The sequence below is a fragment of the Onychostruthus taczanowskii genome, unplaced genomic scaffold (assembly GCF_017590055.1).
Source record: "Onychostruthus taczanowskii isolate IOZ18803 unplaced genomic scaffold, ASM1759005v1 scaffold34, whole genome shotgun sequence".
NCBI classification, from domain to species: Eukaryota; Metazoa; Chordata; class Aves; order Passeriformes; family Passeridae; genus Onychostruthus; species Onychostruthus taczanowskii.
Window position 1 is genome coordinate 7,121,427 of NW_024500794.1, and position 17,922 is coordinate 7,139,348.

Genomic DNA, 17,922 nt, shown 5'->3' on the forward strand with positions numbered 1-17,922 from the left:
AAAGTCTTTGTACAAGAACGCTGCGGCTCCGTAAAGGCCCCACGGGACGCTCGAAGTTTAAGATCGATGGATTTAGGTTTATTTCTTTAAAGGATACTGTTGAGTTTGAGGCCCTCCGAGGCAGGTTCCCTCCCGCGCCGCGCGGCCCCGCCCCGGAAGTGTCGGGGTGCCCGCGGTGGCTCCGGCCGGGCCCTGCTCCCGGCTCCGCCGCCGCCATGGGGGGCAAGAACAAGCAGCGAACCAAGGGCAACCTGCGGGTGAGCGGGGCCGAGCGGGCTGGCAGGGCCGGGCCCAGGGCTCGGGGGCTCGCGGTTCTGGCACTCCGGCTGCCCTGGGTGGCGGGCCGCGAGCTGCCGGAGCGCGGCTCCCTCGGCGGGCCAGCGCGGTCTTTGGGGCCGGTTGTGGTCGCTGGGGCCGGGCCCGGGGCCGCCTCTGGGCCTGGGTCGTGCTTTAGGGGAATGTGACTGCTGCTGCTGCTGCTGTGGTATTTGTACGGAGAGGGAGAGCAAAATCACCGCGGGTGTAGGTTCAGCAAGGTGCCGGAGGTACATTCGGTGTGGTTTCCTGTGCAGAGTTTTAGAACACGCCCTTGCCAAAAGGCCAGAGATGACGTGATATCTGCCCTGTCACTCAGGATTGTGGGAGAAGTCTGGTGTTAAGGTTCCCTAATTCCTCCCTGGATTTAGGGAAGACTAGAGAACGCAAAGCAGCATATCCTTAACAGCTCACATGCAGAATAGATTGATTAAACCCCACAAGCTCACAAAACTGCTGCTGCCATTAGGAAATAAAAGGTGTTTGCATTGTGAGGTGTCCCAGAAGACATTTAAGCATCAGTCAGTTTTGGGGTAGTCTTTCTAAAAGAGCGTGGTTGAAACAAACCTCAGCCAATAATACAATGGGCAAATGGGGTAAACTAGAAGTGGTGCTGAGCTCTAAAACACACACTGTATGATGGTGTTTATTATATTTGTTACATGTGTATGCTTTTGCTCCATTTCTCTAAATAATTTTTGGCCTCTTGGTTGCTGGGAGAATCCTTTATGTCTGTGTGTTTTTATTTGTTCAGAGAATAAAGGAGCATTCCCTGGGAGCTGTATTGGTCCATGATAAAAACTAGAAAGCCAGAAACAGTGAAGGAGGATAAACAGTTTCTTAATAAATTGTTAATAGATTTTTAATAAATTGTTTGCTTGCAGAAGGAATTTTCTGTTAGGCTTTTTTGTATAGCGAAAAAGCAATGTAAAGCAATAAAAGCAAGAAAATTTTCCATAAATATTCATGCATTATGAGAAAAGAGAATTCTGATTCATAGAATCATCATATAGACTCACAGAGTGGTTTGGGTTGGAGGGGACTAAAGCTCATCCAGTCCCACCTCCTGCCATGGGAAGGGACACCTTCCACTAGACCAGCTTTTTCCAAGCCCTGTCCAACCTGGTCTTGAACACTTCCAGGGATGGGGCAGCCCCTGCTTTTCTGGGCATCCTGTGCCAAGGTTTCACCACCCTTACGGGCAAGAATTTCATATGTAGTCTAAACCTATTTTGTTTCAGTTTGAAGTCATTCCTCTTTGTCGTATCAGTATGGTTCCTGATGAAGAGTTCTCTCCAGCTTCCTTGTAGGCTCCCTGCTGATCCTGGAAGGATGTTATGAGGGCTCCCTGGAGCCTTTTCCAGGCTGAACAGCCCCAAATTTCTCAGCCTGATCCTAAAGAGAAGAATAATTTTCTAGGTTTCTGTGTTTAAAGCACAGGTGGACTCTTCTTTGAGAGGCTTTATGTTAATTGGAAGGTTAATTTTAAAATATTTTCAAATGCATAATTTGTGCAAAATAAAATTAAATCGATAATTGGCTCCTGTCCCTTTTCTTTTGTCAGCCTTCTAGCAGTGGCCGAGCTGCAGAGCTCCTTGCCAAAGAACGTGGAACAGTGCCTGGGTTTATCGGCTTCGGAACGTCCCAGAGCGATCTAGGATATGTTCCTGCAATTCAAGGAGCAGAGGAAGTAAACAGCCTTGTGGATGCTGATTTCCGAATGGTGTTGCGAAAACTTTCTAAAAGGGATGTCACAACCAAGTTAAAAGTAAGTGTATCCTTTGCCCCCCATAATTTATTTTTTTTAATCGGAGAATAATACAGTTTTCTTAAGGGAGGAGAGGAAGTAACTAATTTCACTTTGGTGGATTTGCTAGAACTGCAATACAGATGATATCCTGGATAGCCTATCATGCAATCTGTAGGTGCTCATTTGCAAGAAATTATTTGATTTTTGGAAAAGGGAGTTGCAGTTTCGGATACAAACTGGTAAATTACAGAACATATCTACCTGACTTCTTAAGTCATGCTCTTGATGTTTTGATTTTAGGCTATGCAAGAGTTTGGGATGATGTGCAAGGAAAGAGAAGCAGAAGTTGTTAAAGGTGTTCTTCCTTACTGGCCAAGAATTTATTGTAAAATTTCACTGGTAAGTATTGAAGTATTTAAATTAGAAACTTACCTGTCTACTTCCTGTGACTACATCTGAGGTGGTCTTTGTTGACCTATCTACCTTTGTTGAAATTCCTGACTTGTTCTAGGAGAAACATCAAGTTGAAGGAAAATACTGCTCTTTTTGTGGACATACTTCATTATTTGTAGTGGGTGGAATCTTGAACTGTTGATTCTGGGCTGTTCTTTCTTGATAGGTCAGTTAGACCTTTATGTTTAAAAGATGGTACGATATTTCTTAGGAGAAGTTTTTTTATGTGGATTCCAAAAAGGCTAGAGAGTTAACATAGTTATAAACTTTCTTGATCTAGGGCTAATATCTGACCTGACTTAACATTAAAAAAAAAACCCAAACCCAAATATGAAAAGACCATGTGCAGCCAGATTAGCAACAAGTTTCTTATCTATTTATTCTATTTCTAAGCTGTCTAGAATGCCTACTGTTGTTGGTATGGAACAAAATGAATTACTATTCTTACCCATTAGAGTAATTCCTACTGTTTCTTTCTGGAGTCAAAAGTATGGAAAATCATGATGTTGTAAATTCATATTCAAATAAAGGATAGGTTATGATAGTTCTAACTCAGAAGATGTCTTCAAGGCTTCCTGTTTCTCCTGCCTCTTGTCTGTCTGTAAAATGTTTGTATAAATTGGAAACAAAAACTGTTGTTAGGGATATCAGGGAAAGGTTACAATCTGAATGGACAACAGTTTGGTAATATGATGCTACTAAATTAGGACTCTCCCCATTCCGTGGGATACCACAACTTTTTTGTCATTGGTGTGTATTTTCAAATCTGTGTTTCAAATCCAATTAATTGCAAACATGGCTTTTTAATCACCACTTTTGCTTTGAAGTACCTGAAATCAAAGGTAGATTTCTTAATCTAACAAACCTTTCTCTTTTCTTCCTTCTTTTCTTTGTTTAACAGGATCATGATCGCCGTGTTCGAGAAGCAACTCAGCAATCTTTTGAGCAACTGATTCTTAAAGTAAAAAAACACTTAGCTCCTTACTTAAAAAGTATAATGGGTTACTGGCTGATTGCTCAGTGTGACACTTACTCCCCTGCTGCTTCTGCTGCAAAAGTAGCTTTTGAAAAAGCTTTTCCTTCGAGCAAACAACCTGAAGCCTTAGTGTTCTGTAAGGATGAAATTCTTAATGTGAGTTTACTTTTGTATTTCTTTAAGGCTCTGTATATGTCAACTTCTGTTATGAGTTTAAAAGTCATCATTCCCCCATCTGTTCTTCACGGTTAAATTTCTTTCTTGCCTGAAACTTTGCCCCTGTGAAGAGAATGGTTTGCGTTGGAAGGGACTTTTTAAAGGTCTTCATGTTCCACCCCCTGCCATGGGCTGGGACACCTTCCACTAGACCCCGTTTCTCCAAGCCCTGTCCTACCTGGCCTTGAGCACTTCCAGGGATGGGACAGCCCCAGCTTCTGTGGGCAACTTGTGCCAGTGCCTCACCACCCTCACAGGGAAGAATTTCTTTCGTAAGGAAATATGAAAAAGAAAAATAATGAGTGCAGAGAAAAAAATACTTTTTTTTTTTTTTGGACTTGAGATGAGAATGACTGGAACCAAAGGAATGAATAGTGAATTTCTTTGTGTGCTTTCCTATGTAATGATGTTCAGTCAACACATAATGTTGCTGACAGCTGGAATAATGATGCTGGAGTAGTTTAGCTATAGTGAAAAAGAATACAGAATGCTGAGCAGTGTTTCAGCATCTAGAAGTTTAATTTTGGCCCTTATGCTCTTCTGCCAGTCAGATAGGAAACTCAATGGACTGAATTAAAAAAAGTTCAAAGATTGCATTGCTGGCCCATCGTGTGCAAACCTAACTGATTTGATTTGCTTCAGTTTGGCTTCTTTTTAGCAGGAGCACCTTGGCATAGGGCTGCAATTTACTAAGTGTTAGGAGGACTCAGTGCAGACAGTACCGCAGCTACTATGTTCACCATGAGTCAAATTCTCTTCTAACATGTTTACTAGCATGTCTAAAAATATTAGAAAGACAACTCAGAGGTTGTGAAATTTTATTGTGGGGCTGTCTCTGAATAATGTGTGGAACTATATTGTTCACATATAAGTATTAGATTTCTTTGTGTTTATATGCATGATTTTTTCCCCCATAGGTACTTCAAGATCACCTTCTGAAGGAAACAGCTGATACACTCAGTGACCCTCAGTATGTTTGCCTGCTTAAATGTATATTTAATTCTTTAAATCATGGTCTTTATTGGGTTCTCTGTCCCTGGAAGTAGTGAATTTATTTTTATTTCAGGAGACAGAATAATTATTTGAATCCAGATCTCAGCAACTTTGTTTGGGACTTAAGTGTTGCATACAAGTAGAGCTATTATAAAACAAAGGCCTTTTATATAGATATGTAGATAAAATTTATTATATGAAATATTAATATGTTGTTATTTATTATATAATGTATATTTATTCTATAAAATCAGGCCTTGCTCTGCTGAATTACCAGCTAGCTTGTTACTTCTTCTAAGTGCAGCTAGCTAACTTCCCATGTGAAAAATCATAAAAAATATAGGCAGTTAACACAACAGACTATTCTGGTAAGAGAGCTGTTTGCACCTACAATAAACAAAAAAATCTGTCTCATAGGAAACAGTGAACAAAATATGTAAACTAACCAAAAATGGAGAGATTTGACAGATGGACACCCTAGCCATTTACTGACCAATAAACTGAGTGGCAGTGTATTGTTAGCCAGTTATGTCTAACACAGTACTTTCTGATATTTCCTATCAATATGAGCTTTGTGAATAAACAGTCAGTTTTTTCTGCATGATAAAACTGAGTCCCGGCTGCTTATTACTACAACACTTAAGTATAAATGGTTTTGAAAGTGTTATCAGTTATCTAATTTTGTTTTAGCTCTTTTAAGAATATCATTTGTGAGTAGCTGGAAGATGAGATCTTTTTTCTAACACTTTATAGTGTAATTTAGAACCTGTGGAAAGTTTATGTAATGACATTGCTGGCAATGTTCGTTCAAAAAACGAACACAAAAACAATGAAGGCAGTTTAGTTTAGACAAACTTGGCATGCCTGCTGGTTTATTTGCGGTCTGCTTTTAACTTTTTTGTTTGTTTTGCTTTCTGAGAACTGTACCAGAAGAAGAAAGGGAAGCCAAATTTTTCCGGATTCTGACCTCTTCCTTGTTAGCTTTAAAAAAGTTGCTCAGCATGTTGCCAAAGAAAGAGATGCATTCATTGGAGGAAAAGTTAATGTCACTTCTGTCCCAAAATAAATTTTGGAAATATAGCAAAAACAGTGTATCACAGGTGACTTTTTAATTTCTTCTTTATTTTACTTGGTTTTTATTAAAGGTAATGCCCTTAACCTAAGGAAGTATTAATTACTTGTGTTCTGCAAGGGTGAACTTGGTACTTTGCTTAGGTTTGAAACAGCCTTCAGGTTTCTAGGTAGATTCCAGAAAGGCTAAAGAAACTGTACAGTTAAAATAATTATAAATCTTTTTGATCTGGGACTAATATCTGACCAGACTTAATGTTAAATGTTTAAAAAATCCACCAATCTCAATATAGACAATATTGCTTGAAAATTTATCCAGTGGGCTAAATTTTTATTTTCATATCATCATGATCTACTTTTTTGCAATCTGCCATCATTAAAATTCATGTGAAAGATACAAACTCTGTCAGCTTACAGCATATGTTCTTAGTGCTTTGGGGTTTTCATTTTTTAAACAATTTTACTGGTCTTTAGTCTCTACATAGAATGATGAATTAATGCAATAGTATTTTATTTAAAAGCTTTTAAGTTGCTTTTTGGAAAAAATGGCTTTTGAGAAGTATATAAAAATACAACTTTTGACCGGCATTTCATCACTAAACAAATTGCATTAAAATATTTGGTAAGACTGTTTAATAACTGCTTTGTTTTTCTTGGTTTTTAATAATATTTTAACCTTTGTTAATGTGATAAAATACGGGCATGGTGTGTTGTAATTTTACTAACTACATGTAGTGACAAATTCTGTTTTTCCTTTTGTGGCCTCTGTCAGGTTCGCTCGGCTTTCTTTGAGCTGATTTCTGCTTTTTGCCAGCACTTGCCTGAGGTGGTGAAAGCTGAAGCACCAAGAGTTTGTCCTGCTGTTCTGCTCAGCATTGATGACAGTGATGCAGTGGTGTGTCCTGCTCTTTGGGAAGCAGTGCTTTATACTATCACCACTATTGAGGTAATGTGGGACGGGTAAGGGGCAGATATTTTCATCAAATTTAACTTTTCACCAAGTGTTGTTTTCTGTGTAGAATCAGGAAGACAGTCTTGACTGGGTTTTCTTTATGATTAATAAAAGGAACTCCATAAGGGTACAGCCTCCTTCTTTCAGTGTAACTTCCAAATATATTATGTCCAGCATATCTGAAAATTAGAGTTGTTTCATGAATTTAATTTGATTAATCTGAAACCTTTTCATTAAATGTAGTTACTAGTAAGTCAAATAATGCTTAAAACCTTTTTCTTTGTTAAAGACAGTTACGAAAAAGACCTGCAGTGCATTTTTGGTTAGTTTGTTTCCCCTTCAAACGTAAGGGTTCTATAGATTTTTGTTTGGTTTTTTTGTGGGTTTTTTTCCCTTTAAGTGAAACACTGGCTTTTTTATTAGCATGGATGAGTTGTTACCATAGACTGGGATGCTTTGAGGGTTTAATGCTGCAGCTCCCTTTTGCAACTGCTGGAATGAACTGGAAGAAGTCTTCTTGAAGAAAAACCCCTAAATAAATAGTCTTTGTTCAGCTTGTTATAAATATAGGTACCTTGAACTATAATAGATATGATAATAAATAAAATAGATGACAAAAAAAAATTATGGAGGGGGAAGTGCCAAAGCAATTTCTAACCATCAGAAAATTTTTGAAGAGAGTTTTGCAGTTAGTGATACTTCCAAACTCAGTCATTGGTTTGCCTTGATAATGAGAACTCAGAATTAAATGCAGTATTAATTACCATAGTGATTCCTATGAAGCATCATGAAAGCATGATTAAAGAGAAACCTTTAATTGCAGTTGGCTAATAAGAAAGGTCAATTGATTTTAAACAGTGCAGAAGTAGTTTTATCATGTTAACTTCACAAGCCAAAATAGGGAGAAAGTGATTTTAAAGATACTAGCAGGTGAGTAACTTAACAGAATTTAGATTTCACAATTACTTGTTTCAGCTATAATATGGGGATGTATGTTAAATGGCTACCTTGGGGGTTCTTCTGAGGCAACATATTGTTGATTAATTTATGGTAAGTGAATTTCTTTCTGTAGGACTGTTGGAGTCATGTAAATGCCAGAAAAGGAGTTCTGCCAAAGCTCTGGACAGTGCTTCAAGGAGGTGGGCGAGGATTAGCTACTGTGATCTACCCAAACCTCTTGCCCTTCATTAGCAAGGTGCCTCCTGACATTGTGGAACCAAAGCTGGAATACTTCAGAGTTTTTTTCAGCTCTATAATTCAAGGGTACGGACCACAAATTTATTTATTTGGAATCAGTCTCTTTTACATTTGGAAATAAAGAAACTAATCTTTAAGCATTTGAAGATAAATGAGATTGTATTTTTTAAATTATTTTCAAAATCCAAAACTGGAGTCAGTCCTTTGTGGCTGTTCCTGTCATCTTAAACCTTCAGCTTTCCTTTTGATTTTACTACATCTTCCTTACATGAAGCATTCTTATCTTTCCTTGTCAAAGCTTTGTGTTTATTCCATGACAAATTTGAATATGGAACATTATTATAATTAAGAATCAGGGGATTAGCCTTGTGATAGTGACATTTCCTTATGCATGAACTGTAATTCTCGTGATACTTGTTTTTAAAGGATGAAACTGCTTGTACTTTGTGCCTTTAAAATACCTCAAAACCACCTTTCTGTCAAATGTAATTTAAATGTGCACCTGTGCATTGCATACTCAAAAGCATATAGAAATTATTTAATTAAATGCTGAAATTTAATTTATTTTAAAAAGAAATGAAAAAAAAATCATTGCTGACGTTGGTGTGGAAATTAGCAGAGCTCTTGGAGAAGAGAGTTATGTAGGGGTTTGTTTGAAACGTGTATAGAATTTTATTACAGGTAGTACAATGATTGTAATTATTTCTGTGATCATTTGTGATCTAATATTCATTAAAAAGCAAAGAAATTGCAGGTTTTCTGACTCAAAACTGGGGAGACTGTCTTTAGGTGGTTTTCTTTTCTTTCCTCTTTTTTATTTCTTCCTCTTTTTTTTTTGCCTGTAATGACAAAAAGTGACACTCTCTGAACTTCTGTGGTGTGTGTGGAAAGTTGCAAAAGAGTTTTGACAGCCGTTTGAAACAGGAGACAGGGTGCTAGGCTGTATATGGTTTCTCTGTTTACATAGATCTTTTTTTTTTTTCTGAATGCTAAGACCGACTGAAGAATTAATTTTGATATAGGTTCTGTTAAATGCTTGGTTTTATCAGCTTTTTAAACTGACTTTATTTTGATCTTAATCCTGTAAATGACTCTATGATCCTGTATTCTCATAGTGGTGTCTGGATCAGAGTAACTGTGGGTACATTGATAACATTCATAGTGGGTTTCTTGGAAGCTGGGTTACTTGGTTTCTTCTGTGTCCTCTCACAGGTTGTCAAGTGAGAGGACAATAGCCAGTCCTTCAGAAAGTTCAGCAATTATAACTGCATTTATGGAGTGTCTGTGTTTTGCTGTACTACAGAAAGGAGAAGAAGACCAAAGCCAAATTCATCAAATGCTTATATGTGACCAGGTATTAATCAGACATACTTGTTGTGTGTACATTTAGTAAGTCAATATTAAAGAGAAATGTGAATTTTATGTGAGGATTTACTTCTCTGTTGAGAGTTTCCCTAGATTTTATGGAAAAAACCACACAGAATTGTCAAGGCTGGAAAAGACCTTTGAGATCATCCAGTTCCACTGTCAGCCCAGTACCAGCAAAATCACCCCCAGACCATGTCCTCAAGACCCTCATCCAGGTGTCTCTTAAGCACCACCTCCCTGGGCAACTTATTCCAAAGCCTGACCACATTTCCAGTGATTTTTTTGTTTTTCAATACCTGGTCTGAATTTCCCCTGCTGCAATTTAAGGCCATTCTTTCTCATCCTTTCACTTGAGACCCAGCAGAAGAGACCCACCCCCATTTCCTTTCAGGGAGTTGTAGATAGCAATGTGTAATAAAAGTAAAGGTACTGAATTTAGGGGTTTTTTCTTCATATGAAATCATCCTTTTTACTGTGCAATTACAGTTATATTTAAGGGGGGAAAAGTGTCTCCCATCCTGTATGTTTTTATAAAACGTTCAAACATAAATAATTCTGATATTTGCAGAGTTGCTTCCAGAATGTTTTTCAGAATTATATAATATCTTGGCATTATAAAGAATAAAGTGATTTTATAAATTGGATCACTGTTCTTTAATACATGTTTTTTGTCTTTATAGCTAATGCCTTTTGTCAATACTGTACTTAAGGAGCCCAAGTTACAAAGTGGACCATTATTTTATCAAATAGCAGAAATGCTGAGTTCCTGGGAAGCTAAAGCAGAACTCTCCAAAGATGATGGCACAGATAAAGTTTTCCAGAAACTGTTGTCAGATTTTTGGGGCCATCTTTTAAAAATGTGTATACTTCATGTTGATAGGTTGGACGCTGACAAGAAATTACTGTTTGCCATATCTGGTATGCTAGAAATTCTTCAGAATCCGAAGAGTGCTATGAAACCAAACAATAGAAAATCTCTAAAAATCAGATTTTTAACAGATGAGGTTGAATCTGAAAGGAACACTGAGAGTCGAATGCTGATGGAAGTGAGAAATGGTGACTCTGAAATTCAGGCTGACTTGCAGCAAACGTCACGTCTAAGGAAAGAACCTCTGGAGAACTTAGTCTGCAACTTGGCTGAGCTGAGCATTGTGTATGTCAATGAACAGAAGTCAGAACAGCATTTGAAATTTCTCTCTGCCCTGCTCAACACTTTTTCCTCAAACAGAGTTTTCCAAGTACTTTTAGAGCAGGGAAAAGATGTAAGACCTGCTCAGGCTGAATCACAAAATGAAGTGAAAGCTCATAACCGAAGTCCATGTGTACAATTTCTGTATCTGAATTTAATAACCTGGCTGAAAGAAGACTGGAGAAAAGACACCCATTTCCTGGTTGATATTTTATACAGTGTACTTCATTGTTGCAACAATAATGATGAAAGGAAAGTCATTCTTGATGACTTAACAAAGGTATGACTTGTACATGATGTTGTTAATTTTTATCAGAGTCATTACTGTTATTGTGGGCTATGGTTCACTAATAATCTTATTTTGGCACTGTTGCATGGATGATAATTGTACATGAATTTGGGTTAAGTTCTGCAGGTAAGGAAGGTAGTTTTTGGAAATTTGGACATGATAGGGTTGTGGTGAAAGGTTCTGTCCCTTTCTATGTGGTCTAAATAATTTTTTAAAAGTATCATCATAATTTCTCTGCTCTTGCTTCTTTATACAGAGTACTTTAATAGTATTCATTGGTAGCCTTTCATATAAATACAGTCCCTTACTGAATTTTGTGGGAGAGAAAGATTTGCAAGACAAAAATGATACAATCAATAACTTTGTTACTGAATTTTATCAGCTTTTACTTATGCCTACAGAACAGATAAAATGGCTTTATTGCTTCGTGTTCAGCAAAGATTTTTATTAAAACTTGGGGAATTTTGTTTTTCTTTTCAGATGGATCTGAAGTGGGTTATTTTTCTCCAGATAATTCAAAAGGTAAATACTAAGATCTTTTTTTGTTCTTGTTATGTGTAATTTTTAATAATTCTCTGGTGTCAGCTTTGAGACTCACCTGTGTTTGTAGTGGTAATTTCCATAGTTTGAAAATCTTACTGTTTCAGAGTAGTGTTTGATTTAAATGTGTTTTATGCATTTAAGACTGGGGACAGTCTTAAAAATTAAATGATGATGCCAAAACAAAAGAATCTTTGTCCTGTCTGTTTTGGGTCAGTTTGCTTTTTGATCCAGAGGGATTCCTGATTTGTGGATCATCTATTCTAAGCTAGAGAGAATGGAGCTGGGGATTAGACCAATAATTTAAATTATTATATATCATCATCTCTACAAAGTGCTTATAAGGAAATGGTAGTATTCCATTTTTCCCACTGAATATTGACAAACTGACATTTAAGTAATTCCATGGGATGAAATAGGAAGTGTATGATGAATTTTTGGACAAGAACTCATAGCCCTTGACTTACAGTCCAGTACATAGACCACAGGATGTTCCCTCACATATGTTTTGTATTTTAGGAATACTGAGTTTTTGTGATTTTGTAACTTACAGTGGCCCATCAGCAAAATAGTTTTTGTGACCTTCTGTTTATTCTTAGAGAAATTCAGGTGCTGTAAACAGTTTTTATGTTTTAAATAGATTTTACTTCAGCCAACTTGGTCATCCAGAAGTTATTTTTCTAATTCCAGTGTAGGAATTTCCTGGGCTCTATAGCTGGAGGAGAAACATAAAGGAAGCTTTTTCAGAAGGTGACTTTTTCACTCTGCAATAGAGATCTGACCCAGCCATAAGTTGCTGTCTCTGACAAAAAGAAAGTTGGGGGATGTTGTTGCAGTTGTAAAATCTGAAGGCTGTTTGTGGCAGATTATATAATTCTCACTCTGTGTGCGCAAGTTTGACATACTAATCTTATGCTTAGTAATAAAAGTTAATAGTTAATAACAGGTTACGCAGAGCAGCTGTGGCTGCCTCATCCCTGGAAGTATTCAAGGCCAGATTGGATGGGGTTTGAAGCAGCCTGGTTTACTGCCCATGGCAGGATGTTGATACTTAAATTGGAACTTGGAAGATGATCTTTACGGTCCCTTCCAGCCCAAATCGTTCTGTTATTCTATACCCTCAAAAGATTCCGGGAATGTTTTTCTTGTGATCCAGGCATGCTCAGGCACAACAAAACTTTCCCTAGTCTCTGACTGGCTGAAAGGAGACACGCTTGGAGAAAGACTGGTAATGCTGGCGGATGATCTGTGTCACCTGAGCTTAAAACCTAGAGCAGCCTCATCAGGATCAGCCTCTCCAGAAATGTGGACCCTCCTGAGCTTGGTGTTGTCGCAGCACGTTAAAAGTGGTGAGCATATATAATCCTTGGAGTTCATGAAGTGTAAATGCTGCACTTATGCTTTGCATAAGGTTGAAAGAATTTGGGATCTTCCAGAATGCTTAATGTAGAACATTTAGGCTTTCTCCTGGTGTTTTTTTGTTGGGGATTTTGTTTCTTAGTTTTGGGCTTTTTTATACTTAAGCCAGTTTTACTACATCCAATTTAATTTTGTAAACACTAACTTGCAGCAGTAGCTGCCATTTTTTTTAGTCCACATTGCTAAACAAGGGCAATGAGGAAAATGTAAGTAAGCTTGATCTGTCAGCTGATGTGCTGTAAAAAAATATGAATTTTTAAACCATACCATGTAAAATCTACCTTCAAAACTGGAATACTAAGTCAATTGTTATGGACCTATGTGTGTTTTAGTAATGCTTTATTACAGGACCTTTGAATTGTTTTAGCCATTTCCATTTATTTTTATGTATTTTAAAAACTCCGTGTATGCTCTTATGCTGTATATGTATTCTGATGTTTTAATTAATAGCTATTATTAATAGCATCCTATTAATTTGCTAATAGCACCCTGTTTAATTTGTTTGCAATTTTAATGTATAGACTTCCAGGGAAGTTCATTTTTCTTCATGTTTTCCATGTAAACTCAGCATTTGCTTGGATCCCTGTGGTGGCATATTTCAGTGTCAGTGGATGCTGTGCACATTCATGGTGCTTCCAAGTTTCAAAAATACACACAGGCAGCTCACTGTAGTGCATGTTCTTAGACAAGGCATCCTAAAGGTGTCCTAAGATTGTTTTTTCTGTTACTGGAACTTCTGATGTAAAGGACCATCACGAAAACCTGTTTCCTCTCTCCACAGAGAGTTCAACAAATGTGCTTGTGAGTGTGTGATGTTCTAGGCCTGATTGTCCAGTGACTTTGCTTTTTGACTCTAGAGCCAGAGGCACTCCTGAGTTCATTTTCTGCTGGGTGGTGGGTGACCTGTTTTTAAATCATATTGACTGAAGCCTAAGAGAGTTTGAGAAGCTTTGGTGGTTCTTGACTTAGTCATTAAAACCAAAGTAAAGTATGTGGACTTTCAAAAGAATTTTTAAATGAGATCTCTTATCTAAGTTTCTTAAGCAGATTGTCTTGGAGAGAATAGGAGAGCCTTTCATGCATCAGTAGCCTATGATGAAAGGAATTAAAGGGGAAAAAGGATAAATAGTGAAAGGAAGGTAATTGTTGCTGAAACTTCACAGACCCATAGCAGTGTGTTGTGATACTGAGTGCTTAACTGATACAAAAGATTACAAAAGAAATCCAAAGCCAATAAATACTACGTGTATACATGGGAAGAACACAATTGTAACTGTATCAATTCAATGATAGACTCTGACCTGTTAAAACTCAAAAAGAGATCTTCAGTCATTGTGGTGTTTCCCTGTAAGCCACAGGTTGTAAGAAAGCAATAAAAGAGGAATACAGTTTATTAGCAGCTGCTGTGAAAAGAACAGAGGACAAATGAAAATTATTATAGCATGTAGTCAATATACTGAATATGTAGTTAATATCTGGAATACTGCATGTAGTTTTGGTCACTTGCAATATTCTATATGCTTGTGAAAAGCATGTAATAGAATATGCCCAAAGAAATCTGGCAGGGATGGTTAGACAAGAAGTGGCTTCTGCTTGTAGAAGGAAGAAAACATACTAGAATTTGTCAGCTTCTAGTGGAAGTGATTAGGGATGGGGTTGTGCTTAAAAGCCATAAAATCTCAATTTGTATAGAAAATGCAAATAGTGAGAAATGTATCATTGTTTCTTTCAGTGGAAGAACATGAGTTTCTAACACATGATTAGGGAGCAGTCTTGAGGACCGAGAAAAGTATACTTCTACATACAGTTTATAATTAAATAATGGAACTCATTGCCACAGGATACTGTGGAGTTTGAGGAAAAATGGAATTGGCTTGCTTGTATCCCATGAAAAAAGGATCTAAGCATGTTTGTGGATATATGCAATAGTACAGTGAAATCTTGGGCTCACGGTTGGTTGCCAAAAGCTAGGAGGTCATAAAAGGGGGAAGGATCACTTTGCACTTGCTCTGTCTTAAATACCTTTTTCAAAGTTGCTTCAGCTGGTTTAGAGGAAAGATACTTAGCAGTGTGAAATGTTGGCTGGTGTCTGTGAAATAGAAGAGTTTAGCTATCCATTAGACTGAAACACTTTATTTTGCATTCAAAATTAGTAAATAAAAATCAAATTGGTCTATATTAATATGACATCTTTGAATGGTCGTGTTTATCAAGCAATCAAAGCATATTGTCTTTTTCATTTCCTCAATAGAATCATTGATCGGTGAAACCTTTGTTGAAAGGATTATTGATAAACTTCAAGCAGCTCTGTCTAAAGCAAAGGATCTTTCTGAAGCTGGAGATACTGAACCATCAGTGTCTTTCATCTGTGACGTGGCCTCAAGCTTTTTCAGCTCAGTGAAAGGCTGTTTGCTGATGTCAGCTGCAGAAGACTTGCTCCTTACCATCTTCCAGCTGTGTGCTCAGAGGCAGGATGCAACACACTTAACAGGTAATCTGGAAAAAATACTTCAGCTGAGCTTTTTCATAGGTGATGATTACATCTAAATTCTTCCTTTTCGTGAAACAGAATCAAGCATGTGATAGAATACTGGGTTCACATACATTGAGCATTTGCGGCTGTAACTGATAAGAAAATCTGTGCTTTAATTTACAGTGCCCATAGTATCGAGTCCTGAACATCTTTACAAAGATTTTTAAGCTTTTTTAATGTTAGTATCAGCTACCTTGGAGGCTATGATATTGCACACTTTTTGGACTGTTACAGAAGTTGTTTAAAGTCTATGAAATACAACAAATGAACTTTTTTTTTGTTCATTTTGCAATCTGGGGAGTCTATGAAAAAATGTGTACAGTCGCTTCTTCACAGATAAAATGTATTTATTCTGAAACCATTTATATTGGCCAAGTTGCCCAGACAAATTGTGATCCATGCCTCTCTCTATCCATGTCTCATGTTCAGACTGAGATGCTGATTTATATTCTTTGAATGCAGAATTTGAGAGTGTTTAATTGATACATGCATTTACTGAAATTAATAGAAGTAAATACAATGTTTCAGTGTTGTCATAGAAGTGAAGTAGGACAGTACTACCTTGGAAGACACTGCTGCTTTATAAATGACTGTTGATGTTGTGAATGTTCAACATCTTGGTAGAAAGATCGGTGGTTTTGAAGACTGTATGGACATATGGTAGCAGACAACAACAAGAACATCACTCTAATTCTCAATTAAATTAAATCTCAATTAAATTAAATCTTAATTAAATTCAACCTGTGAGTCATAGTTAATTTAAAATTGTTCTTCAACAAGAAAGCTATGTATGTGCCGTTGGTAGTTTTTGCATGTAACCACAGAAAAGAGAATTGTTTTCCTACTGTAGGACCTTTCGACATGTGATTGTTGCTATATGCTGTAGGTTGTAATTAGAGTTTATCTGTTTGTGATAGTTTTGCTTGTCCACTTGTTGGTTTGTTTTCTTTTTTCTTTTCCCTACAATAGATGTACTTGTATGCAAGTTGAAAAACACTTGGATGTCTGGTGTAAATTCACTTGTGCATCAGCTTCAGGGCACTCAGAAACAGAGCACCTTTTTGCTTAAAGCTGCACTGTGGGTCAAGAACCAAGTTCAGTGTTCCTCTTTGGATGTTCAAAGGTAATTGGGATTCACATCTCTTCCATAATGTGTCGTTCTCCAAAACAAACCAGGATCAGTGCTATAACAGCCTTTATTTAATTGACGTCTGTGTTACTGAGAGACTTTTCAGCCTATTGGAGGCAGTGGGTAGAGCAGAACTTACACTACCCCTGGTACAGCATGTATGGAGCATTGTATCAATGGAAAATAGGCAGGTGGCTCTTAATGAGTAGTGCCAAACTTGTTTGCAGCGTTTTCTCCTTTTCTCAGTCTTCAGGTTTTGATCTCTGCAGTCAGTGATTTGTTCCTGAAGCTCATGGAAGCTGATGGACAGTCTGGATATCTTGTGAGAGCTTTTGTTGAGCATGTGACACCGAACAAAATTGAGTGGGGGAAATTGCACGAGTCTCTGTGCTCTGAGGTATGGAAATGATAATGGATTGCACAGTGTGGTCAATCTTTCCTCAAGCCTCTGTCTCCTAGGGTGGTAAGCTTTCTTTCTTATAACATGGCACTGCACTTATGAGTACCATATGTTTGTGCAGAGGCTCCTGTCAGCCTTTGTCTATAAAGAGGATAAAATCTCTGTTTATGGACCCATCCAGTACTACTGGAGAAAAATCAAATCCATGAAATTACCCTTTCCTGTGCAGAACACCAGCCACTTGCTTTACAGTTCAGGAATTTTATCTGACAAAGTATACATTGTGAAGATGTTTTTATCTGAAGTTAATTCTTCATAAAGATTAATTTTGTGAAAGACACCATTATCTGCAGAAGAGTATGGTTTGCTATGTATCAACAAAATGCTGACATACATAGAGTAGAGAGTGGGGAAGAACATAAATTTCCCATGCAGCCACCAGTAACCCTACAGTTTCTTGTAAAATACAGAGTTCTAAAGAAATGTATTCATTGCTGAGCAGCAGCACAGTTCCAAATTACTGCTGTGCAGTTAGGTTTTTAATACACTGGAGTGGGTCATCCTCACCATTGTGCTTTTGATACAAATGTGTATGTTTCATGGTAGTTTCTTAACAATTCTGAATTTTCAAGGTTAAACAGATCAAAGTATTTTTTCATACTCTTTTTATGCACATATTACAGTGGATGCACAAGCCTCTTTTGGAAGGAAGGCTTAGTATAAATTCCGAACCTCTGGGATCAATTGTCAAGCTGCGTGGCACAACTAAACTTCCAGGCCATCTGTGTACTTCAGCCTTATTAAGTAAAATTGTACTTCTTCAACTGAAAAATAGTGTAGTCCATGGAAATCATGATGCTGAAAGAAAGAAAATTGCTGATATAAGTAAGTTACAATGGTAAAACTTAAAGGAATTTTATTTTGTAGTAGTTGTAACCTGAATTGAAAATTAGAAATGTGTAGTTAAAGTTTGGCCTACAGGTATGAGAAATTAACTCATTTATTTTTTGTTGCTTTTTTTTTTTTCAGGTCTCTTTTAAAAGTAGATTTTATATTCCTGGGACCTCTTTTGGTTATACACATCCTGTCTCAATAGAACTTTGAGCTGGGAGAAGTATGAATTTTCAAAACT

At 37.3% G+C, this 17,922-nt stretch overlaps 1 protein-coding gene across 3 annotated transcripts in view; it reads left to right on the forward strand.

Moving 5' to 3' along the window:
• Positions 1-113: 113 nt before the first annotated feature.
• The window catches only part of LTN1 (listerin E3 ubiquitin protein ligase 1), a 31,336-nt gene continuing 13,527 nt past the window's right edge, over positions 114-17,922 (forward strand). Inside the window, exons 1-16 of one of the 3 annotated variants that reach the window (XM_041411061.1) lie at positions 114-257; positions 1,880-2,083; positions 2,366-2,464; positions 3,420-3,650; positions 4,628-4,680; positions 5,623-5,803; positions 6,547-6,720; positions 7,799-7,989; positions 9,136-9,277; positions 9,972-10,760; positions 11,250-11,291; positions 12,466-12,658; positions 14,980-15,219; positions 16,231-16,384; positions 16,637-16,787; positions 17,474-17,675. In XM_041411061.1, the coding sequence (XP_041266995.1) occupies positions 216-257; positions 1,880-2,083; positions 2,366-2,464; positions 3,420-3,650; positions 4,628-4,680; positions 5,623-5,803; positions 6,547-6,720; positions 7,799-7,989; positions 9,136-9,277; positions 9,972-10,760; positions 11,250-11,291; positions 12,466-12,658; positions 14,980-15,219; positions 16,231-16,384; positions 16,637-16,787; positions 17,474-17,675 (3,088 nt within the window). In that variant the 5' untranslated portion in view covers positions 114-215. The remainder of the gene's footprint in view (positions 258-1,879; positions 2,084-2,365; positions 2,465-3,419; positions 3,651-4,627; positions 4,681-5,622; positions 5,804-6,546; positions 6,721-7,798; positions 7,990-9,135; positions 9,278-9,971; positions 10,761-11,249; positions 11,292-12,465; positions 12,659-14,979; positions 15,220-16,230; positions 16,385-16,636; positions 16,788-17,473; positions 17,676-17,922) is intronic. The other 2 variants (XM_041411059.1, XM_041411060.1) reach the window with 2 other exon arrangements.